Source organism: Oncorhynchus mykiss, chromosome 5, assembly GCF_057628025.1.
Source record: "Oncorhynchus mykiss isolate SJ-2025 chromosome 5, ASM5762802v1, whole genome shotgun sequence".
NCBI classification, from domain to species: Eukaryota; Metazoa; Chordata; class Actinopteri; order Salmoniformes; family Salmonidae; genus Oncorhynchus; species Oncorhynchus mykiss.
Window position 1 is genome coordinate 44,314,646 of NC_143026.1, and position 25,338 is coordinate 44,339,983.

Genomic DNA, 25,338 nt, shown 5'->3' on the forward strand with positions numbered 1-25,338 from the left:
GCAGGGCAATTCAACCATACAGTTGAAGTCGGAAGTTTACATACACTAAGTTGACTGTGCCTTTAAACAGCTTGGAAAATTCCAGAATATTATATCATGTCTTTAGAAGCTTCTAATAGGCTAATTGACATAATTCTTGTCAATTGGAGGTGTATCTGTGGATGTATTTCAAGGCCTACCTTCAAACTCAGTGCCTCTTTGCTTGACATCATGGAACAATCAAATGAAATCAGCCAAGACCTCAGAAAAAATTTGTAGACCTCCACAAGTCTGGTTCATCCTTGGGAGCAATTTCCAAATGCCTGAAGGTACCACGTTCATCTGTACAAACAATAATACATAAGTATAAACACCATGGGACCACGCAGCCATCATACCGCTCAGGATGGAGACACGTTCTGTCTCCTAGAGATGAACATAATTTGGTGCGAAAAGTGCAAATCAATCTCAGAACAGCAAAGGACCTTGTGAAGATGCTGGAGGAAACAGGTACAAAAGTATCTATATCCACAGTAAAAACGAGTCCTATGTCGACACAACCTGAAAGAAGCCACTGCTCCAAAGCCGCCATAAAAAAAGCCAGATTACGGTTTGCAACTGCACATAGGGACAAAGGTCGTATTTTTGGAGAAATGTCCTCTGGTCTGATGAAACAAAAATGAAACATAACTTGAGGCCATAATGACCATCACTCTGTTTTGACAAACAAGGGGGAGGCCTGCAAGCCAAACAACACCATCCCAACCGTGAAGCACTGGGGTGGCAGAATCATGTTGTGGGGGGGCTTTGCTGCAGGAGGGACTGGTGCACTTCACAAAATAGATGGCGTCATGAGGCAGGAAAATTTGGTGGATATATTGAAGCAACATCTCAAGACATCAGTCAGGAAGTTAAAGCTTGCTCGCAAATGGGTCTTCCAAATGGACAATGACCCCAAGCATACTTCCAAAGTTGTGGCAAAATGGCTTAAGGCCATCACAAAGCCCGGACTTCAATCCTATAGAAAATGTGTGGGCAGAACTGAAAAAGCATGTGTGAGCAAGAAGGCCTACAAACCTGACTCAGTTACACCAGCTCTGTCAGGGGGAATGGGCCAAAATTCACCCAACTTGTTGTGGGAAGCTTGTGGAAAGCTACCCGAAACATTTGACCCAAGTTAAACAATTTAAAGGCAATGCTACCAAATACTAATTGAGTGAATGTACTGGGAATGCACTGGGAATGTACTGGGAATGTAATGAAATAAATAAAAGCTGAAATAAATAATTCTCTCTACTATTATCCTGACAATTCACATTCTTAAAATACAGTGGTGATCCTAACTGACCTAAGACAGGGAATTTCTACTCGGATTAAATGTCAGGAATTGTGAAAAACTTAGTTGAAATGTATTTGGCTAAGGTGTATGTACATTTCCGACTTCAACTGTAGTGTAGCGATAATGTATTGGGCCTATATTCTACTGCAGAAACCTCATTGCTACAGAACTGTTTTTAATTGGTTAATGTTGCATAGGCTTACATTTTTTAAGTCATGTTTAAAAAAGAGGGGTAGATCTCGGCTTGCATTTTGCCTCAGGTTGGTGACCACTGTACTAAACTATTAGCACTACTGCTTTAAAAATATCATTTCTCCCCCGTGACTGACACCACAGTCCTTCTGCAGGGCTGGAGCACTGGGATAGCAACTAAACAAAACACAATGAGCAGACCTGCATCGATTCAAATACTATTTAAAATACATCAAATACTTTAAATGTGCTTTTTTGAGCTCGCTTCCTGCTACAATAGAATCAATAGAAAATATTGAAAACTGCAAACTCTGACCACCTGACACGCCAGGCAGGCTAAAGCAAATGCTCAGTAGTATTTGAAAGACTTCAAATAGTATTTGAACTCGGGTCTGGCACTGATAGGGTCTTTCAGCAGTAAAGCCTCAAAGGGATAAATGACGATCATATACCATCACACAAAACAGTCAATGCATTCCATATCGTATGTGTAACATTTAATACAGTAAAGGGGAAAATGCCATCACTCTCCACCAATATTTGGCATGTTTTTTTCCCCTTCTCCTCAAAGATGTCACATTTCCCTCAAGCTGCACTTTCTCATATTTTTCATCTAAGTGCATATTTTATCTAATGCATTTTATTGTAATCCATCTTGCTTCATGTGTTGTACAGTTGCCGTGTCAGTGTGTTTTTCCAGTGTTGACAAATGCCTGTGTACCAACTGATAATCACCAGAGGCGAACACACTAGAGTTAGGATGTATCCTGATTTTCATACCACCATACCGTTTCTGTACCATACCGAGGTATACGGTATTACCGGAAGTGCACAAAAGAGGCACTATAAAAACATTCAATACCAATTTAGGCAACAGGGATCTTGATCCTGTCACGCCCTGATCTGTTTCACCTGTCTATGTGCTTGTCTCCATCACCCTCCAGGTGTCAACCATTATCCCCAGTGTATTTATACCTGTGTTCTCCGTTTGTTGCCAGTTCGTCTTGTCAAGTCAACCAGCGTGTTTTACTTAGTCTCTGTTTTTCTAGTCTTTCCGGGTCTGACCTTTTGTCTGCCCTGACACTGAGCCTGCCTGCCTGACCCTTCAGCCTGCCCTGACCTCTAGCCTGCCTGCCGCCCTGTACCTTTTGGACTCTGACCTGGTTAATGAACTTCTGCCTGTTCTCGCCCTACTTGGAACCTGTCAGGTGTTTCTTTCCCAGTGCTCCCTCACCTTTGAGCTGCAGCCCTCTTAATTCCTTTTGGCCGTTCGAGAATAGCGTATCTTAAAACGCTAATGTATGGTAGGGCGCTCTCCTGGGCTACGGCGGTTTGGGAGCAACAATCTGCCATTTGCCTTCGTTTGGAGGATTTCGTGGCGGAGGTGAGGAAGGTATTCTATTCTCTGGTTTCTGGGAGAGAGGCGGCCCAAAAGATACTCAGATTACACCAAGAACCCCATTAGCGTGGCAGACTACGCAGTAGACTTTCGCACCATGGCTGCCGAGAGTGCCTGGAACCCGGATTCTCTGTTCGATACATACTTCATTGACTTTCTGAGGAGATTAAAGATGAGATCGCAGTTCGGGAGTTACCCCTGGACCTCAACTTCCTCATAGCCTTAACAATCAGGATCGACGGACGTCTACAGGAGCGCAGGAGAGAGAGGAGGTCTGTTTTTCGGCTCCACTCGTATGTCTACGACTGCTTGCTCGCCCCCAAAGAATCCCGGAAGTCCCCGAGGCCTGCATTTCCGAGAGGATCCAAAGGCACCCAAGCCCCTTCGGGAATCTACAGGAATGAGCGACTCATTTACTACGGTGCCTACACAACAGGGTAGAATTAGGTTATCACCTCAGGAACAACTACAGAGGCTTAACTCCTCCAACAGTTGCCTGTATTGTGGTGCTACAGGGCATTACAAATCTGCCTGTCCAGTGAAAGACCAGACTCATCAGCTAGGTAAGAGTACCATGGTGGGTCATACAGGGAATGTTCTAACTCCCATTACTCGTACTCCCTTTCATGTTATCCTGCTGTGGGTCTAAATCCCTCCGGGTGCTCATTGACTCTGAGGCTGATGAGAGTTTCATGGACGCTACTCTGGTATCTGAGCTAGGTATATCCACACAACACCACACCACGGTCACCACACCACCTCAAGGCCGGCTATTTTCCATCTGGCCCTAAGACTAAGGCCATGGAGGAGAACATTGAGGACTCTCTGGCTGCTGGGAGCATTTGCCCTTCTGCCTCCCCTGTCGGCTGATGGAAAAGAAGGAAAAGACCCTGCATCCATGTATTGAATACTGGGGCCTCAATGACAATAATCGTTACCCCCTACCACTCCTCTCTGCTACCGGAACTTCTTCAGGAGGAAAATATATTTTACAAGTTGGACCTTCAGAATGCCTACCACCTTGTTCGGATACGCGAAGGAGACGAGTGGAAGGCAGCCTTACAAATGACCTGTGGACACTACGAGTACCTGGTCATGCCGTTTGGGCTGCCACTGTTTTCCAGGCCCTGGTCAACGATGTGCTCTATGACATGACGTAGGGAACCGGGAACTTCTGGTGGTCAAGATGGCGCTGGAGGAGTGGATGCACTGGCTGGAAGGGGCACATCCATTTTTGGTGTGGACTGACCATAAGAATTTAGAATATCTCCGCACAGCCAAGCGCCTTAACTCTAGGCAGGACCGCTTCAACTTCACCATCCAGGGTCCAAGAATGTGAAGCCGAACGTCCTCTCTCGCCTTTACACTTCCACTGCCACACCCTCTGACTCTGGGACCATCCTCACTACCCTGTGGGGGGCCCGGCTAACTGGATGTTCTTCCCTGATTTGGCCCGGTCTCAGGTCCTGGAATGGGCTCATTTCTGAAAGGCTTAGCTGTCATCCTGGCTCCTGTCAAATCCTGGCATTCCTCCGAAAACGCTTCTGGTGGCCCACCATGGTTCCTGACGTCTCGGCCTTCATCGCCGCATGCACGTATGTGCCCAGAATAAGACTCCGCGGCAAGCTCCGTCTGGCCTCCTTCAGCCAATCCATCCCTGTTCCTCATCGCCCCTGTTCCCATATTTCCCTGGATTTTGAAAAACTGGGCTTCCACCATCTAATGACTACACCACTATCCTGATGGTTGTGGATAGGTTCTCTAAATCTGCCCATTTCAACCCTCTCCCCAAGTTACCCTCAGCCAAGAAGACAGCCAATCTCATGGTGAAGCACATCTTCCGAATCCATGGACTCCCTATCGACATTGTCTCTGATCATGGTCCTCGATTCTCATATATATTTTTACTATGTTCTACGTAGAATAATAGTAAAGAAAAAACTATTAACACATTCGGAATCATGTAGTAACCAAAAAAGTGTTCAACAAGATTCTTCAAAGTAGCCACCCTTTGCCTTGATGGCAGCTTTGCACACTCTTGGCATTCTCTCAACCAGCTTCTTGAGGAATGCTTTTCCAACAGTCTTTGAAGGAGTTCCCACATATCCTGAGCATTTATTGACTGCTTTTCCTTCACTCAATTGGGTTGAGGTCGGGTAATTGTGGAGGGCAGGTCATCTGATGCAGCACTCCATCACTTCTTGGTCAGATAGCCCGTACACAGCCGGGAGGTGTGTTTTGGGTCATTGTCCTGTTGAAAAACAAATGATAGTCCCACTAAGCGCAAACCAGATGGGATGGCGTATCACTGCAGAATGCTGTGGTAGCCATGCTGGTTAAGTGTGCCTTGAATTCTTAGTAAATCACTGTCAGTGTCACCAGCAAAGCACCCCCACACCATCATGTCTCTTCCTCACTGCTTCACGTGGGAAAAACACATGTGGAGATCATCCGTTCACCTACTCTGCATCTCACTAAGACATGGTTGATCAAACCAAAAATCTCAAATTTGGACTCATCAGACCAACGGACAGATTTCCACCAGACTATTGTCAATTGCTTGTGTTTCTAGGCCCAAGCAAGTCTCTTGTTATTATTCAGAATCCAGAACAAGCCTTTCATTAAAACAGAAGGTCCCCTGGATGTGCTATTCCACTCCACTGTACTGTACTATACTAGCACAGAGCTAATGAGGAATGGAGAGTGCATGTGTTGAAGGGGTTTGGGGGACCCCGGGAGTGAATACAGGGAGTAATGCCCTGTATTCAATTAATTAATCTGAAACCAATTATAGATCCATCACTTGGTTATATGGGGCAATTCTAGACTACACTCAAATACATACACATATGAATTCACGGGTGCACAGACTGTGGCTGACTGTCAGTCAATGGGCGATAGTTCTCTCTGAGTACTGTACGCCCTCTTCTCCTTACCTTCGGTTATTTTGTATTCAGGGGATCGAGAAGGTACCGGTTCACAGAGTCTTTGTTGAACCACAACCCTGCTTCTATCTGTAGCCATGATCACTGCTTAGCTTTGAGCCTATGATGATGCTGATCGGAAATCTCATCAGAAGGTCAGACTAACTCACCGCCCAGTCATGTTTACAAATGAAGTCTTTTGGGGAGCCTGAGGTAACTCATAAAAGATTTAGGTGCCTGCCCTCCACACGGAGCAGTGGTACACCTGGGCTTGGTGTGTTCAGGTACGGTTTATAGAATGCTCAGAATTGAGCAGATGAGAGTGGGGGAGGGAGAGGGAGAGGATATTTGACTCTCTCTTTAATGAGCCAACCTCATTCTACTAAACCACATTACCAAACCCCAACCTCTCACCCAGACGGTCCAACAATGACAGTAAAGGTACCACATCAGTGTAGACAGAGAATACATGCTGAACAGTTTCAGGCAATGAGCAGAATCGACAGGCCTAACCAACTGTTGGTAGCCAGGGCCCCATGTATCTGGAAGTCCCCTGACGTTTTTGGCACCAGGAGCTTGTAGAGCACCCAAGAGAAGAGAAGAGAACAGAGCTGGAAGAAGAGGGTTCCTTTTTTAAAGTTCTGACCTAGATTTGGCACTGGGTCAGCCTTTCTGCCTGGGCTTCCCGAGGGAACCACTGGGGAGTGAAATGGGGGTACGAGCTCAGAATGTGTCAGTGAAGGGCTGGGAGCCGGAGGGTGACCACCAGGTAAGGCAAGATGCGCTGACCGATTCTCAGAGTGCAAATTAACTATATTTATAGTGATGGCCGTATAGTAAAGACATGCAATTAACCGGTAAAAAAAATGCATTACCTTTTAATCAGGTATGAACACTGTCAGTCATGACGTTTTCATCTTATTGTCAAACAAATCACTTAATTTTTTTTTTATTAGCCTGTTCGTACACTCCAAAATAATTCCAGCATCCAGACAGTGCACTTTGCACTCACACCATTTGATGAATGGAAAGAGAAATCGGTTACAAAACACCAAAAAGTGTAATGACATTTGGCAGTTGTCATTGGGGTCTGCACTCTTGTAGCCTGAATTAATTGATGTGTCTTGCTGACAAAGGGACCTTTTTTTGTAGAAAGAAAAGTCCGGACACCTGAAAAGGAGCTGAAATATGGGACTGTCCAGAGATGACAAGTGCAGACACATGACACAGAGGTGGGTGGTTTTCGTTTAGTTTGGAAAAAGCTTTTATTTTCATATGTATTTTTAACAAACAGGGTAAATAATAACATTATTTAGAGATCACCCGCTAAGTTAGATTTTTGTTACTTTTAGGGAAGCTCATCTCTCATTCAGGGGGGTGTATCCCCCCCCCCCCCCCCCCCCCCCCGCCTCCCTGTAATTCACATTCTGCCGATTCTCCTTCTTCTCTGCCCTTTCCAATACAACTGCTCAATGGGAAAGGAACAGTGCCGCTACTTTGGACCCGAAGCGTGTTGGTTTTACCAAAAACACATTTTTATCAACTTCAAACGCAAGGATAGTAGGTTTGATTCCTGAGACCACCTGAGCGTAAAATGTTTGCACGCATGACTGCTTGATCTGAAAACATGGTCGGAGGCGCCATAAGGGTTGTGTGCGACAGAAGACAAATGGAGCTCTGTACCGCATCGCCGTGCGCCTCACAAATGTTGTAACAATGTGGAGGGCTCCGTAGAGCTCCGCATCGCCGTGCGCCTCACAAATGTTGTAACAATGTGGAGGGCTCCGTAGAGCTCCGCATTGACATGGGAGGTCCTGCATAAACACAAACACAAACACACTTCCTTGACAAATACCTTCACAACAGCTCTGCTCAACTTCTGCCCTGACTTCTGCAGAGGCCGTATCACCACAAATGCTGCATGGTCAATGCAGACGACGCATTGACTATGCAGCGCCTTTAAGCCACTTTGCTTTGGATCAAAGCACCTGCTAAATGGCATATATTATATTATGAAATTCAACAACTCTTCCAACAGTGGAACTTCATTAAATGCTTATTTTATGTTAAAACCAATGCTTTTAACAATAAAGAAGCATTTCTATTATCGTCCATTGTCCTCCTAGAGCTGCAAAATTGTCTTTCCACGACACCTCCTCGGACGTCAAACTCTGTTCTCTACATAAGGCTCCTTCCTGACTGTAGCCTTTAATACCAATGACTAAACTAAATAATTGAAAGAGAGCGGCTCTCCAGTTGGGCTGGTCTGTGACTCACTGACACGTTTCCCGGTCAGAGGAATAAGGCGACTTCGCAGAGTTATGCACATTAAGGAACTTTATTTCCCGAGGACATATGAGAATGGATGTGGTTCTGTGTAAACAGACATGAATGCAATGAATAGTCTGTACACAATATGATAGCACAATGAGAGCAATAATGGTATTGACAAATGAAGGAGTGTATAAAACTATAGCATAAGCAAGGACTGTATAACACAAAGCACAACTACTATGACCAACTAATAACAGTTACAACAGTAAACAATAGACACACAAGTTACAATAGTTACACCAACTCACTTCTGTCCACACACTCCATCACGCATGTCCACTTGAAGAGAAACTGAGGAGGCTGTGTGACCTGAGCAGGTCAGAGTACTGTCGGTTGTCCGGCTCCCAGCAACCACCTGACCCTAGCAACCTATCAGTGGCCAGGTCACAGAGGTCACTGGGAGTTTGGGGACACAATTTATGATCCCTCAGTCTCTCTGCCAATGTCAGGGAATGTGTGAAGTAAGGTGTGAGATGTGATAACAGTGGAACAGCACCATTGCCAGTGGGAATAATCTACAATAATGAATAGAAATGACAGAACAGATACTGTATCAGGAACTTATCTGTCAATCTGATCATTACTTTGATGATTCTATGTCTTTCTGCCAGGTGACTTGGACATGACATTTAAGGTCAATGCTTTAATCATTGCAAACAACAGCAGGCAACAAGAACAATATCAGCTATGTAACAATAGCCCTGTTGTTGTTGAACACAAGATGATTGAAAGATTTTTCTGGCCACAGGTTCATTATAGTTACAGTGGTTCACTTTCACAAATTACATCACCTAGCTCAACTGCAAATACAGGAGTGTAGTACTGATAGCTGCTGGGTGAACGGTAGGTGAATGATAGCAAATGGCTAAATGGGAGATAGCACACCCGTGCTTTATCCCTGTCTCAGTGTCCCAATCCCAAATAGCACCCTATTCCTGTGGGCCCAGTTAAAAAATAATGCACTAAATAGGGAATAGGGTGCCATTTAGAAAGCATACCCTGTCAAATGTCACAGCTGTAACATACATGATTGAAAATGGAAAATAAGCCTAAGCAAATCAGGTGTTGAATGATGACTGTATGAATGTGAAACAAATCCAGCCTAATCTGTAGTAGCAAGGTTGAATATTCTAGTTATGACTGCAAAGTAGAACTGAAGCTAACATAAGCTGAGAGCACAGTTGGGACACACCATGTGCTAACAGTGCCACCGTGACAGATATTTGGTCCAGTACCAACTCATCTACGATGATGAGGGCTGTGTGATGAATGTGTTCATTTTGAGGGTTCCAGTTTTTTTGAAGAATGATGCCTTGAGCTAATACAGAATTGCATGGGTCAGAATCAAAGATAGATGGACTGCCGTTTTATGTCAATTTCCTTGCTTAAACACTGCTGTCGCCGTTAATAACCTAGATTCATGACTGCCAGAGCCAGCCTCAAGTTCACACGGTGAAAACGACCAGCGCTACCCGCCGCTACCATTGTGCAACCTTGACTTCATAAGATCCAATTCATGCCTTGACTTCTCCAACACACATTTTCATAAATTACAGTAAAGAAGAAATATGAGGCCGATTTATTCTCTCCTCGCTATCCACTTCCCCCTTCTGTCATTCAGCCTCTATAAGACGCCACCTCTCTCATGAATCTTAATGGACAATGGGCTTTTCAGGGAAATGTGTACGTCACACAGACATTTGCACCAAATTGCTTTTATTCACTGCTTTATGTTCTTCACAATACAAACAACCAGCTCATTGAAAAGTGAATAAATTCCGATGAGGCAGGGAGCTGTGTGCTGCATTTGAAGCTATGAAGCACCCGGTTGGTCGGTTTACTGGCCAAATATACATAATTTCCAGTCCTGGCATATTTATTTAATTGATTAATAACCCCTGTCTGTGGGAAATAGTCGAGGTAGAGTGGATGAGGAGGGTGTCATTGCCTGAAGTCTAAGGTTCTGTCGCAAATGGCACCCTATTCCCTACATAGTGCACTACTTTTGACTAGAGCCCTATGGGCACTGGTAAAAAGTAATGCAATATAGGGAATAGGGTAGCATTTGGGATGCTAACAGTCTAAATTAGAGGAATAAAAAGTTCCCTGCAACCTCAATCACAAGCCAAACTCTCTGCTTGTTCCTAAACACCTTGGGGACACATTCAGCTGACTCACAGCCAAAGTAGGCATCTCCGCGAATGGTATGCTCCTGCCCTCGCTGGTCCACTGTAATTTATTATGTTGCCTGTATAGTCTGACGAAAAAGCCTACCGACATCAGTTATGAAGCTTAATAAAGACCCTGGAGCGACATGAGTCTGGCAAGTGAGATGGTGTAATCTGCCATTAGGCCATGATTAGGAGGAGTGCTCCACTGACTCCAGATCCACAGAGGGGAAGGGGGGGACGGACGGACTCTGTATCGATGGACGAACCCTTTATATCTGTCCCTGAAAAAATGATGGCACTCATATGAGTTTTGTGTTAACGAGAGTTGAGAGATGCAGGATTATCAACTCTCAATCACTTTCTGTCTGTTTACTGTGAGCTGTTAAAGAGATTGGGAGATATTGTCCTCTCTCTCTCTCTCTCTCTCTCTCTCTCTCTCTCTCTCTCTCCCTACCTCCTTCTCTGTCCCTCCCACCCTGTCTTTCTTTCTCTCCATCTCTCTCTCTCCCCATCTCTCTCTTTCTGTCTCTCTGTCTCTCACACATACACACACAGATGGTAAACTAATGTACTGTACCACCACTGCTAACAGAGCAATGATTCTACGAGAGGCTCTTCGCATGGTTTATCACCAGGGCAATGCAGAGAAGTCCACCTTCTCAACTCATTATTGTGATTATATGAACTTGTCTCATGTTTACCGTATTATATATTGGGTCATATAAAAAACCAACTTGAGTTGTGCATCAACTTCATTAATTATTCATCCCATATGGAATAGAAGTGATTCACATAGCTGTGTTTTGGGCTCTTAATTGTAAAGGACGCTGGGTAGATGCATAAAAAAAAATTTAGGGTGAAAATGGGTCACTCGAACGAGTGAACTATAAACAGTCAACTGTGGGTCCCCAGCTGAGAACTACTGAGGTTCTACCCCTGGCTACAGAGGCTACAGCCCTGCTTCTGTAGTGTTCTCTCTCGTCTTGGGGTTTCTATCAAAATACTCAGAGCTCTGATTAAGCCTGATGCTCTCATAGATAAGAGGGTAGCCTCAGAAATAATTTAGGGATACTCTAGTCCTTATACAATACACAGTACACTGTGCAGTACCCCCCCCAACTTCCCTATAAACAGCATAACCAGCCAGGGAGACCTTCACCTGATAGTGGAGGTCGAGTGCAGATGCTCTCATGAAATAGCCTCCGAATATTTTAGAGATACGCATCTTCTACAGCATACAGTATAATATGGACAACCTCACAAACCACATATAGTAGACCTTAACCTGACAGTGGAGGGCGAGGGCAGATGCTCTCATGAAATAACCTCAGAATATATTAGGGATATGCATCCTTACACAACAGGCAGTACAGTATACAGACCCTCTGATGAAAAGAACAGCTACTCATGCAATATGTGTATGTGATCGCTACGAGAATTGAATCCAAAACATTTGCATTGCTAGAAACCCACTCTTCCCAACTGAGCCACACAGGGCCTTAAATTCACAGTGGAGGGCCGGCCCTCTCATGAAAACTACAGACTACTGAACGGACTACTCAGCCATATGCAGGCAGTGTATGATGAGCCAGCAAGTTGTTTGATGATACATCCTGTCAATACGCATCAAACATCAAAGTCCTGGGCTATGTCCCAAATGGCACTCTATTCCCTACATAGCGCATTACTTTTGACCGGAACCCAATGGTCCTTGGTCAAAGGCAGTGCACTACAGGGTACCCTTGTGACGCAAATGTCTTCTCCATCTACAGATGGCCATGGACTGGTGATAGCAGCCAGGTGATATATTTAGAATACAGCTAACAAGATACAGTTGAAGTCGGAAGTTTACATACAGCCAAAAACACTGCTCAAAAAAATAAAGGGAACACTTAAACAACACAATGTAACTCCAAGTCAATCACACTTCTGTGAAATCAAACTGTCCACTTAGGAAGCAACACTGAATGACAATACATTTCACATGCTGTTGTGCAAATGAAATAGACAACAGGTGGAAATTATAGGCAATTAGCAAGACACCCCCAATAAAGGAGTGGTACTGCAGTTGGTGACCACAGACCACATCTCAGTTCCTATGCTTCCTGGCTGATGTTTTGGTCACTTTTGAATGCTGGCGGTGCTTTCACTCTAGTGGTAGCATGAGACGGAGTCTACAACCCACACAAGTGGCTCAGGTAGTGCAGCTCATCCAGGATGGCACATCAATGCGAGCTGTGGCAAGAAGGTTTGCTGTGTCTGTCAGCGTAGTGTCCAGAGCATGGAGGCGCTACCAGGAGACAGGCCAGTACATCAGGAGACGTGGAGGAGGCTGTAGGAGGGCAACAACCCAGCAGCAGGACCGCTACCTCCGCCTTTGTGCAAGGAGGAGCAGGAGGAGCACTGCCAGAGCCCTGCAAAATGACCTCCAGCAGGCCACAAATGTGCATGTGTCTGCTCAAACGGTCAGAAACAGACTCCATGAGGGTGGTATGAGGGCCCGACGTCCACAGGTGGGGGTTGTGCTTACAGCCCACACCGTGCAGGACGTTTGGCATTTGCCAGAGAACACCAAGATTGGCAAATTCGCCCTGTGCTCTTCACAGATGAAAGCAGGTTCACACTGAGCACATGTGACAGAGTCTGGAGACGCCGTGGAGAACGTTCTGCTGCCTGCAACATGACCTGGTTTGGCTGTGGGTCAGTCATAGTGTGGGGTGGTATTTCTTTGGGGGGCCGCACAGCCCTCCATGTGCTCGTCAGAGGTAGCCTGACTGCCATTAGGTACCGAGATGAGATTCTCAGACCCCTTGTGAGACCATATGCTGGTGCGGTTGGCCCTGGGTTCCTCCTAATGCAAGAAAATGCTAGACCGCATGTGGCTGGAGTGTGTCAGCAGTTCTTGCAAGAGGAAGGCATTGATGCTATGGACTGGCCCGCCCGTTCCCCAGACCTGAATCCAATTGAGCACATTTGGGACATCAAATCAAATCAAATCATGTCTCTCTCCATCCACCAATGCCACGTTGCACCACAGACTGTCCAGGAGTTGGCGGATGCTTTAGTCCAGGTCTGGGAGGAGATCCCTCAGGAGACCATCCGCCACCTCATCAGGAGCATGCCCAGGCGTTGTAGGGAGGTCATACAGGCACGTGGAGGCCACACACACTACTGAGCCTCATTTTGACTTGTTTTAAGGACATTACATCAAAGTTGGATCAGCCTGTAGTGTGGCTTTCCACTTTAATTTTGAGTGTGACTCCAAATCCAGACCTCCATGGGTTGATCAATTTGATTTCCATTGATAATTTTTGTGTGATTTTGTTGTCAGCACATTCAACTATGTAAATAAAAAAGTATTTAATAAGAATATTTCATTCATTCAGATCTAGGATGTGTTATTTTAGTGCTCCCTTTATTTTTTTGAGCAGTGTACATTTCAACTAATTTTTCACAATTTCTGACATTTAATCTGAGTAAAAATTCCCTGTCTTGGGTCAGTTAGGATCACCACTTTATTTTAAGAATGTGAATAACAGTAGAGAGAATGATATATTTCAGCTTTTATTTCTTTCATTACATTCCCAGTGGGTCAGAAGTTTACATACACTCAATTAGTATTTGGTAGCATTGCCTTTACATTGTTTAACTTGGGTCAAACGTTTCGGGTAGCCTTCCACAAGCTTCCCACAATAAATTGGGTGAATTTTGACCCATTCCCCCTAACAGAGCTGGTGTAACTGAGTCAGGTTTCTAGGTCTCCTTGCTCACACACGTTTTTTCAGTTCTGCCCACACGTTTTCTACGGGATTGAGGTCAGGGCTTTGTGATGGCCACTCCAATACCTTGATTTTGTTGTCCTTAAGCCATTTTCCACAACTTTGGAAGTATGCTTGGGGCATTGTCCAATTGTAAGACCTTTTTGCGACCAAGCTTTAACTTCCTAACTAATGTCTTGAGATGTTGCTTCAATATATCCACCAAATTTTCCTGCCTCATGATGCCATCTACTTTGTGAAGTGCACCAGTCCCTCCTGCAGCAAAGCACCCCCACAACATGATGCTGCACCCACATGCTTCAAGGTTCGGATGGTGTTCTTCGGCTTGCAGGCCTCCCCCTTTTTCCTCCAAACATAACGATGGTCACTGTGGCCAAACTGTTCTATTTTTGTTTCATCAGACCAGAGGACATTTCTCCAAAAAAGTACGATATTTGTCTCCATGTGCAGTTGCAAACCATAGTCTGGCTTTTTTATGGCAGTTTTGGAGCAGTGGTTTCTTCCTTGCTGAACGGCCTTTCAGGTTATGTAGATATAGGACTCGTTTAACTATGGATATAGATACCTTTGTGCCGGTTTCCTCCAGCATCTTCACAAGGTCCTCTGCTGTTGTTCTGGGATTGATTTGCACTTTTCGCACCAAAGTACATTAATCTCTAGGAGACAGAACGTGTCTCCTTCCTGAGCAGTATGATGGCTGCGTGGTCCCATGGTGTTTATACTTGTGTACTATTGCTTGTACAGATGAACGTGGTACCTTCAGGCGTTTGGAAATTGCTCACAAGGATGAACCAGATTTGTGGAAGTCTACAATTTTCTTTCTCAGGTCTTGGCTTATTTCTTTTGAGTTTCCCATGATGTCAAGCAAAGAGGCACTGAGTTGGAAGGTAGGCCTTGAAATATATCCACAGGTATACCTCCAATTGACTCAAATGATGTCAATTAGCCTATCAGAAGCTTCTAAAGACATGACATAATTTTCTGGAATTTTCCAGGCACAGTCAACCTAGTGTATGTAAACTTCTGACCCACTGGATTTGTGATACAGTGAATTATAAGTGAAATAATTTATCTGTAAACAATTGTTGGAAAAATTGCACAAAGTAGATGTCCTAACCGACTTGCCCAAACTATAGTTTGTTAACAAGAAATGTGTGGAGTGGTTCAAAAACAAGTTTTAATGACTCCAACCTAACTGTAGGAAAACTTCCAACTTCAACTGTAAGCAGAGCATGAGGCAAAATGAGGACAAAGTTGAGTAATTAGCATCAAGATATGCACTTGTCAGGCAGAACAAAGTTGCATATAAAGTGTATTTCCGTTAAATTAGAATGTCACTAATATTTTTGTCATTTATGTTTGACCCCTTATAATAGGCCTGTGTGTGTGTGTGTCTGTGTGTGTGTTTGTCTGTGTGTGTGTTTGTGTGTGTGTGTGTGGGGGGGGGGGGGGGGGGAGTGTCCGTGAAACAGTGTCCTGAAACAGCAGCAGACTCTGTGTCCCCAACGACAACCTATTACCTACATACTGCACTACTTTTGACCAGAGTTCTATGAGCCCTGGTAAAAAGTAGCGCACTATATAGGGAATAGGGTGCCATTTGGGACATGAGGGCACTGAGTAGCAGAGCAGTGCAGGCAGTGAAGTGGAGGGCCAGGGGCTTGCAAAGTTTACAACCATCTGCTCCAATTACAATACAGATGCATCTCATTACAGTTCCAACCACCAAACCTCTCTCTCTCTCTCTCTCTCATACACACACACGTGTGTGCACGTAAACACACAGACACATACACAAACACACATATGCACATGCTCGCGCACACACACACACAAATGTTTTTGTATCTTCCATTGTCTCTGAAATTCTGTTTTCTTGACATCTGTAGTTGCCTACATCCTGTAATGCATTAAGACTGATGCAATGAACATGTCTCCCTCGCTTAATCTCGTATACACACACAAACACATACACACACACACAGAGAGAGAGAGAGCGAGAGAGAGAGAGAGAGAGACACACACACACGCACACACATTTCGTGGATCATGCCCGTAAAACCAAAACACTGGTTTCAGTGAAGTCATCCACCTTTGAAGGGAATCAGCCGGAATCACATTGTGCTGTGCTCGGCACTGATGTCCAGAGAGGGTTCGTTTACGCACCAGTTTACTAGACCAGTTCGTTCTTATTCACACACACACCGTTCCGTGGAAACCCGTTCAAAATACCTTCTTCAGTGCATTTTACGCAGTATTTGGAAAATCCAGCCTATAAAGTGGACGAAAATAATACATAAATTTCCCATCTGGATGTTGGTTAACTCAAACTATAGGCTATTATGTGCATTTGCCATGTTTGTGAAATTAGTCTTTATCGAATGGTATATGTCTAAATGTAGCTTACCCGTTGTTTACACTGGCGTATTTGTTGTAGCAAGTACAATTTGCGGGAGTAAGCACTGATATCATAACCATTCCACTTAACCACAGGGATATAATAATAACACCATCTGCTACATTGTAGTACACTGCTCTGCCCTGCACTGCAAACTCGGATAGTCCAGTCCATGTTTCGCTTTGACACACGGGATGTGCTTGCTGCGCATTTCTGTCAAGTGAAAGCAGCATCATCATCAACTGCCGGTATCCTACACACATGGCTAAGAGGAAAGCTCAGTTTAATCAATGACAGGGTGGGCAATAAAGGATTCTTTAAAACATATTTAAGCACTCAGCAAAAGAGGTTTAACACATTAACTACAGAGGATTGTGGGTGTCCAAACGAATAAATAGCAATAATGTCACTGCTGACAGTGGCAATCTGTCAAAAAAAGTAGTCTTGGCGAATATCCCTCGTCAAGGTAGACATAATGAAAGTAAAACATAAGCCACTATATTAAATCACACGGACTACATACAAGCAAAGTAGGCTACACAAAGCTGAGAAAAAAACGTATTGTCTTTAAAATGCCAATACTGCAAATTCCACTCCATCCCTCTCCATGCACTCAAGCAGCAGGTCGGCAACGGTGTGTGCGTGTGTGGAGAAAACACACGGTGCTCACCTTTTCCAATTGCCCCATATGAACAGCAGAAAAGGACTGCTAGCTGTAAAAGCATTTCAGTGTGTCTTCTGGTCTCCAAATCCATGTTTGAAACGAAAGGATGCTACTGGAGGACAGAGCCCTGTCCTCTAGATTCGTCAATTAATCGCGCGCCTCTGTGTGCTGCCTGTGCGTCTGCTCTGTCCTGTGCAGTTCTCTGCTGCTCACGCCATCCAACTGCTGCCGAGTCCGACTCGAGGAGGAACAGTTGAATGCATTCCTTGTGGAGTGCTCAGGGAGAGTGAGAGAGCAGGCTGAGACACACCTCTACACCCCCAGCCTCTGTTGGCGTTAAGTCAGCAGCTTTTAAAGTGTCCACTAAGCAATGCCTTTAAGACCAAAAAATCATAGGCTGAATTTTGTCTTCTATTTAACTAACTTCTGTCGCTGCGTCTCAGTTACAGGTATGGTGACATCATTTAGCCCAACATTTAGCCTGAACTACTGTATGAGTTGTTATTTTAATGAGAGGTGGGCGGTGGCTGTGAGGAGGCATGGAGGACGGTGTTGTATACATTTCTTTCAGAAAGTATTCACACCCCTTTACTTTTTTCCAAATTTTGTTGTGTTACAAAGTGGGATTAACATGGATTTAATTGTCTTTTTTTGTTGTCAACGACACACACAAAATACTCAGAATTTTTTTGTTGAAAAATAACACACTAATCTATCTTTGTTAGATAAGCATTCACCCCCCTGAGTCAATACTGCTACAGTAGAATCACCTTTGTCAGCGATTACAGCTGTGTGTCTTTCTGGGTAAGTCTCATAGAGCTCTGCACACCTGGATTGTACAATATCTGCACATCCTTCAAAAAAATCTTCAACCTCTGTCAAGTTAGTTGTTGATCGTCGCTAGACAGCCATTTTCAAGTCTTGCCATAGATTTTTTTCAAACCGATTTAAGGCAAAAATGTAACTAGGCCACTCAGGAAAATTCAATGTTGTCTTGGTAGGAATAAAAAAGAAATCAAAATAAATAAATACAAATATTATGACAAAAGTAGTGCATTGGGCCTTTACTAGTCCTGTATTAGAGGTCCGATATTGCCTTATTTAGCTCGGCATTAAAACAAATTATGCATTCAAGCTACCTCCTGGGGGTGAGCCGGGTGCCCATTTCTGGCGGAAGGCGACGTTGGGTTAAGCACGTGGAGTAACGTAAGATTCTGTGTTTTCACATGCAAAAGTGATTGCTTTTCATAAAACCCCTTTATCTGCCTTCCCAATGACAATTAGTTAGAAAATTTGAACATATACACAAAATAAAATATAAACGCAACATGCAGCAATTACAAAGATTTTACTGAGTTACAGTTCATATATGGAAATCAGTAGATTTAAATTGAAATTAATTCTTTAGGTCGTAATCTATGGATTTCATATGACTAGAAATACAGATATGCATCTGTTGGTCAGAGACACCTTAAAAACAAAATAGTATTTGTGGATCAGTATCTGGTGTGATCACCATTTGTATCATGCAGTGCAAAACATCTCCTTGGCATAGAGTTGATCAAGCTGTTGATTGTGGCCCGTGGAATGTTGTCCCGCTCCTCTTCAATGGTTGTGCGAAGTAGCTGGATATTGGCGGGAACTGGCACACAGTGTCTTACATGTCGAGCCAGAACATTCCAAACATGCTCAATGGGTGACATGTCTGGCGAGTAAGCAGGCCATGGAAGAACTGGATATGTTCAGCTTCCAGTAACTGTGTAGAGATCTTTGTGACATGGGGCCATGCATTATCATCCTCAGTGGTGGAAAAAGTATTCAATTGTCATAATTGAGTAAAAGTAAAGATACCGTAATAGAAAATTATTCAAGTAAAAGTGAAAGTCACCCAGTAAAATACTACTTCAGTAAAAATCTAAAAGTATTTGGATTTAAATATAATTAAGTATCAAAAGTAACTGTGATTGCTAAAATATTTAACTATTGAAAGTAAAAGTAAAAGTATAAATTACTTCAAATTCCCTAAATTAAACAAACCAGATGGCACCATTTTATAGTTTTTATTTATTTACGGATAACCAGGGGCACACTCCAACACTCAGACATCATTTCTAAAAGAAGCATTTGTGTTTAGTGAGTCCGCCAGATCAGAGGCAATAGGGATGACCAGGGATGTTCTCTTGATAAGTGCATGAATTGGACCATTTTCCTGTCCTGCTAGCCATTCAAAATGTAATGAGTACTTTTGGGTGTCAGGGAAAATGCATGGAGTAAAAAGTACATTAAAGTAAAAGTTGTACAGATACCCCAAAATAGAACATAAGTAGTACTTCAAAGTATTTATACTTAAGTTCTTTACACCACTGATCATGCTGAAACATGAGGTGATGGCTGGCAGCAGATGAATGGCATGACAATGGGCCTCAAGATCTCATCACGGTATCTCTGTGCATTTAAATTGCCATCGATAAAATGCAATTGTGTTCGTTGTCCTTAGCTTTTGCCTGTCCTTACCGTAACCCCACCGCCACCATGGGTCAGTCCGTTCACACCATTGACATCCTTGGCTGGCGTGGGTACACGTGGTCTGCGGTTGTGAGGCCAGTTGGACATACTGCCAAATTCTCTAAAATGCTCACTAACAGGGATGTAAACACATTTTTGAGAAATGAGCTTTTTGTGTGCATGGAACATTTGTGGGATCTTTTATTTCAGCTCATGGTACATGAGACTAACACTTCTCATGTTGAGTGTATATTTTGTTCAGTGTGTTTTATGGGAAAAAATGTGTTGTATGTTTCTGAACGATGCACCCTGCTGCATTGTACACAATATAACCCAGCATCTTAATCGGATAGCTTAATCGAATCCCCTCACTCTCCAACTAAACCAGGAAACATGAACACCTCTAAAACTGTAAGGACAAACAAAGTAAGTATTTATATTTATTTTGTTTAATTTTACCGTTAATTTGTAGGACATGGAGAATAGTTCAGTGACATAATGCATTGTCTGCAGCCAGCTCAAAAAAACAATGTCCTAGCTGGGTCATCCATAATACAGTTTAATGCGTTTTTTGGCCACCTACACCAAAACTTGACACACACGCACGCACGCACGCACGCACGCACGCACGCACGCGCACACACACACACACACACACACACACACACACACACACACAGCAATAGCACTTCTACATTTGATTATAATATATATTCCATCTCTTTGTAAAGCAACAACTCCACCACTGTCATATTACATCTAACATAAAAACAACAATTCCACTGGTGGGAGAGATGCTATCAAGTAGCATTTCTATGGTAATAATGGTAAAGACACTGCTTTGCTGCCACATAGTTCATCCATCATCTGAGAAAGACCCCCAGCACATTCTTTTGGAGATGATATACTGAAAGACGACGTATGGAATATAGCTGTGCAAATGTGCCTTAGAGCCAACCCCCATGAACACAAACAGACAGACAGTAGCCTACAAACTGTATACGCCTTACACCCACAGACATAAAAGAGAACACACTGTATTGTTGGGATGAAGACAATTTGTAGTATTGTACTTTTAGGTCAAGCCTGTTGCTTCCCCCATTGAACCATTTTTTCCTCAGGTTTCATTCACATGATTTCACAGTTCATATGTTAAAAGGGTAAAAGACTTAAAGGGCTTGCATCCAAAACATTTGAATTCGTCACACACAAAGGAGTTACACAAACTCATAACGTATTTATAGACTAACTAATTATAATACAGGCCAATAAACCGTTATGTTGAGAGCTCACTGAGACAAAGACGACACGGAATAATGTACCTTTTGTATTGAGGCCGCTGCCTAGGAGGGATGGGTTTCAAACACACGCACACATGCACACACAAGCCCTAATCATCACACCCCATTGCACCGCTGACAGACTACACTTACATACAGGAATCACTGGGCTATTTAATTGCCGTATCGGATGTCCTGGCAGGTAAAAGGCTTTTGTACAATACATGGGATTCTGACTGACGGACAGGGAGAACCTGAGCTTCCACCCATTTGCTGTACTTACTAAAGACTGAATTATGTCAATGGAAACGCATCACTGTGTTTGAGTGACGTGCCTAAACAATACCAAAACGCCTTTATACTGACCAGCTTTTGTCAATTCAAAGACAGAACTCTCCTTTTATTACCATGGTGTGGGAAATCACTTGGCAATTAATGTTTGTGTCTCTTGTTTCATGATGCAGCTCTGTCTATCTATTTGGTACTAGTACTTCCATCTTTGGATAAATACGCCTCGGAAATGTTTTTAAATTCCACTCTTGATTCAACCCCGTGTAAATCTTGTTTCCCCATGTAGGATTTCCTTTATATGACCTGGGAAAGAATGTTGGGGAGATATAAAATCAGCTTTGGAAGTAGAGGATATTCCCTTTTCTAGTTTCATATTACCTTGTATGTGACTAGCAGCACCTCATTGGCTGTATGTGCAATATAGGTTAGTATGACTAATCTGTGTAGACTATATGTTTGTGGGTGTGAGTACAAGTCACTGGATGCATCCCTATTGGCCCTGGTCAAATGCAGTGCACTACTTAGGGTAGAGGGTGCCATTTTGGATGCACCCACTATTTCTAATCTAAGACTGGGAAGCCCAAAGGGTTCGATTTTTCCAGCAAGATATTGTAGCTGGCTTGGGAAAACCTCTCTACTCATGTGTAGAATGTATAACATATTTATATACAGCTCAATACACATTTAATTTTCTATTTTTCAACTAGATTAAATCCAAACCTTTTCCAGCCTCCTGTGTCGACAATATCCAGGACATTTCTAAGATATTGTTCTCCGCCTGTTGGGTATTGTGTTGTTGCATTGATATTGATATTTACATTGAGTTCCTAATCGTTTGCATGTAGTTGATTTAGTAATAAATTAATCACTACAACAAATGCTAAGGTGATTCAGAGAACAACAAGGCTCATTTGTACAAACAGCAGTATCAAATCTCTTTATTGATATCTATTTGCATGCCTTAAAGCCACACTGTGAATGTATCACAGTGTATAATTGCAATGCACACTCATACAAGCGGTAATGGAGGAGTTTCCTACTCAAACAGTCAGAGTAACTGGTGGAATTAAAATAAATGAGTCCTGTAACAATACGTACATACTAGGCTGCCTATCTTTGTTTTCGGCATCAAGGTTGTTGTTTTTTCACCTTCAGATGTCCATTTCCCATGGTAACTCCCCATCCCATAGAACAGAGATGTTGAAAAGGGTCCTAAAAAAAGAGAGATGTGAGTAGAATGTGAATTAGTAAATGGCTTTCTGCCTAAGAGTGGGCAACCTTTAGTTTTAGGAGTGTTAGTAATTGAGGCTAAATGGTTTCGTAACAAGGAGTATGGAGCAGTTTTGTTTAAACTCTGTGGAATGGAAGGAAAACTGGTTGCTATACGAAACGGCTTTGCTCTGTAAAATAAGTTGGACAACAAAGACAGAAAATATCTCTAAGATTGCATTGGAGATATCTCTGAGAAAACATACAGTAGCTAATGCATATGCATACATCCAAATGTTGTCTTTGATCTACATTTGGTATGCCTACATTCATCTCTACTCATTTACATTTCACACAAGTTTAATAAATGTAAACTTGGGAACAGTTTACATATGAAATTGAATATTCATTCAGAAAACATTTACTCAGGATTTGTTGGTAGATTTGTGCCTCAATCTTCTTCAATAGAACATTGTTAAAGAAGCTCTTCAGCTAAGCCATTTGGACAAAATGCCTTTAAACTCAAACAAATATAGCATACAGTACTTCCAAATCTTTACAAATTTAGAAGTAATCCCGCCTGCTTGATTATGCTGGTAGCTTTTTGCGAATAACCATAAAAATACTCATAATCTTGCTCAGAGTGCAATAATGCAAATCAGACGTTTCCTCAGTGCAAAACTTCCTATTGGCACCTTCCTCATGTAGTGTGCTATCAGAAGTCTAAATATGTTAGGATTCGGGTTTAAGTCCTTTGTATGATGTATTCAAATGTTTCGGATCTAAGGTCTTTTCACATATGAAACGTGAGTTCATGTAAAGAAAATCAACAAATGTATGATAGGTGCAATAATTTGAAGGAGTTCTTTGTTTTGGAATAATTAAGCGGAAATTAGGCTCACGAAGTGTAGAGACGCTAGTTTTGCCATTAGTTAGTTCGGTTGTTTCCTTTAGTGAATGAGTCATTTGGCTTGGCAGCTGTTCTAAAGCAGTCCACTGGTTTCAACCTTGTCTTTGTTTGCATACTAAATTGAACCCCTCTATGATCGATGGCGATCGATGCACACTTATTCTGCTTCACATCCCCTCTCTGTACCAGCTGGTCTGTGCTGTGCTGTGTAGTGTTGTGTTTTTGTTGTATCACCCTGGCAAAGACTTGTGCAGTTGTCCTGTGTTGTTACTGTGTTGTATATTTATGAACTGACATAGAAGAATGTGCTTAGCCAGTTAGCTGAAAAGTATTCATTTCTGTAAGAGCGTAGAGTTTCAGAGATCAAGGCGTTTCTAGCACCTCTACTCGGTATGTCGGAACTCAGAAACAATAAGGAGTAAATCATGGGTTTGGAAGCGAAGGTCCTTGTGTTTTTACCGAACGTACTGTAAATTAACTGCTTTATTTCAACAGGGGAGGTCATTGTGATGTGACCTGATAAGAGACAGTCAGGGGCAGAGAACCACTAAATGTATGGCGAGAAGGAGACTGTCTGCAATTTGTAGACTAACTGAATGTGGCCTTTTACAGGCTTAATAAATTCATGGGACCACAATTCAGCGAACACAAGGAAAGGAAATAAAGCCAGAGGAATCTAGTACAGTAATTTATGACGCTACTTTGCTGTTCAAGGGGAGGGTGGTGTGAGATTAGGTAGTTGAGCAGCTGATGCTTAGCTAGAGCAGTGGGGTCCAGTCGATTTACAGCAACGAGCCCTGACAAACTTCCCCCTCAAACTCTATAGAAGGCTCACTCTAAATGAGGCTGTATATTCAAATGTACTCACTTTCATATACTTTCCTTATCTAAGATAGACCTAAATGGTGGGCTAAATGGTTTATAGTGAAGTTCAATAGCTATGGTTACAGTATACAGTACACTTAGAAAAAAATAGTTCCTAAAGTACCCTTTTTGGTTCCATGTAGATCTCTCTGTGGAAAAGGATCTACATGTAACACAAAAAACTTATACCTAGAACCAAAAAGGGTTCTTCAAAGGGTTCTTCTATGGGGACAACTGAATAACCCTTTTAGGGTCTACAGTCGTGGCCAAACGTTTTGAGAATGACACAAATATTCATTTTCACAAAGTCTGCTGCCTCAGTTTGTATGATGGCAATTTGCATATACTCCAGAATGTTATGAAGAGTGATCAGATGAATTGAAAAGTCCCTCTTTGCCATGCAAATGAACTGAATCCCCCAAAAAAATATTTCCACTGCATTTCAGCCCTGCCACAAAAGGACTAGCTGACATCATGTCAGTGATTCTCTCGTTAACACAGGTGTGAGTGTTGACAAGGACAAGGCTGGAGATCACTCTGTCATGCTGATTGAGTTCGAATAACAGACTGGAATCTTCAAAAGGAGGGTGGTGCTTGGAATCATTGTTCTTCCTCTGTCAACCTTTGGTTACCTGCAAGGAAACACGTGCCGTCATCATTGCGTTGCACCAAAAGGGCTTCACAGGCAAGGATATTGCTGCCAGTAAGATTGCACCTAAATCAGCCATTTGTCGGATTATCAAGAGCTCCAAGGAGAGCGGTTCAATTGTTGTGAAGAAGGCTTCAGGGCACCCAAGAAAGTCCAGCAAGCACCAGGGCTGTCTCCTAAAGTTGATTCAGCTGCGGGATCAGGGCACCAGCAGTACAGAGCTTGCTCAGGATTGGCAGCAGGCAGGTGTGAGTGCATCTGCACCCACAGTGAGGTGAAGACTTTTGGAGGATGGCCTGGTGTCAAGAAGGGCAGCAAAGAAGCTACTTCTCTCCAGGAAAAACATCAGGGACAGACAGATATTCTGCAATAGGTACAGGGATTGGACTGCTGAGGACTGGGGTAAAGTCATTTTCTCTGATGAATCCCCTTTCCAATTGTTTGGGGCATC

General features: G+C 43.1%; 1 protein-coding gene across 2 annotated transcripts in view; it reads right to left on the minus strand.

The window, feature by feature from the left end:
• The window catches only part of LOC110523906 (contactin-associated protein-like 4), a 194,715-nt gene extending 177,070 nt beyond the window's left edge, over positions 1 to 17,645 (minus strand). The window contains exon 1 of one of the 2 annotated variants that reach the window (XM_021603042.3): positions 17,186 to 17,645. In XM_021603042.3, the coding sequence (XP_021458717.3) occupies positions 17,186 to 17,270 (85 nt within the window). In that variant the 5' untranslated portion in view covers positions 17,271 to 17,645. The remainder of the gene's footprint in view (positions 1 to 17,185) is intronic. The other variant, XM_021603043.3, reaches the window with a different exon arrangement.
• Between the last annotated feature and the right edge of the window lie 7,693 nt (positions 17,646 to 25,338).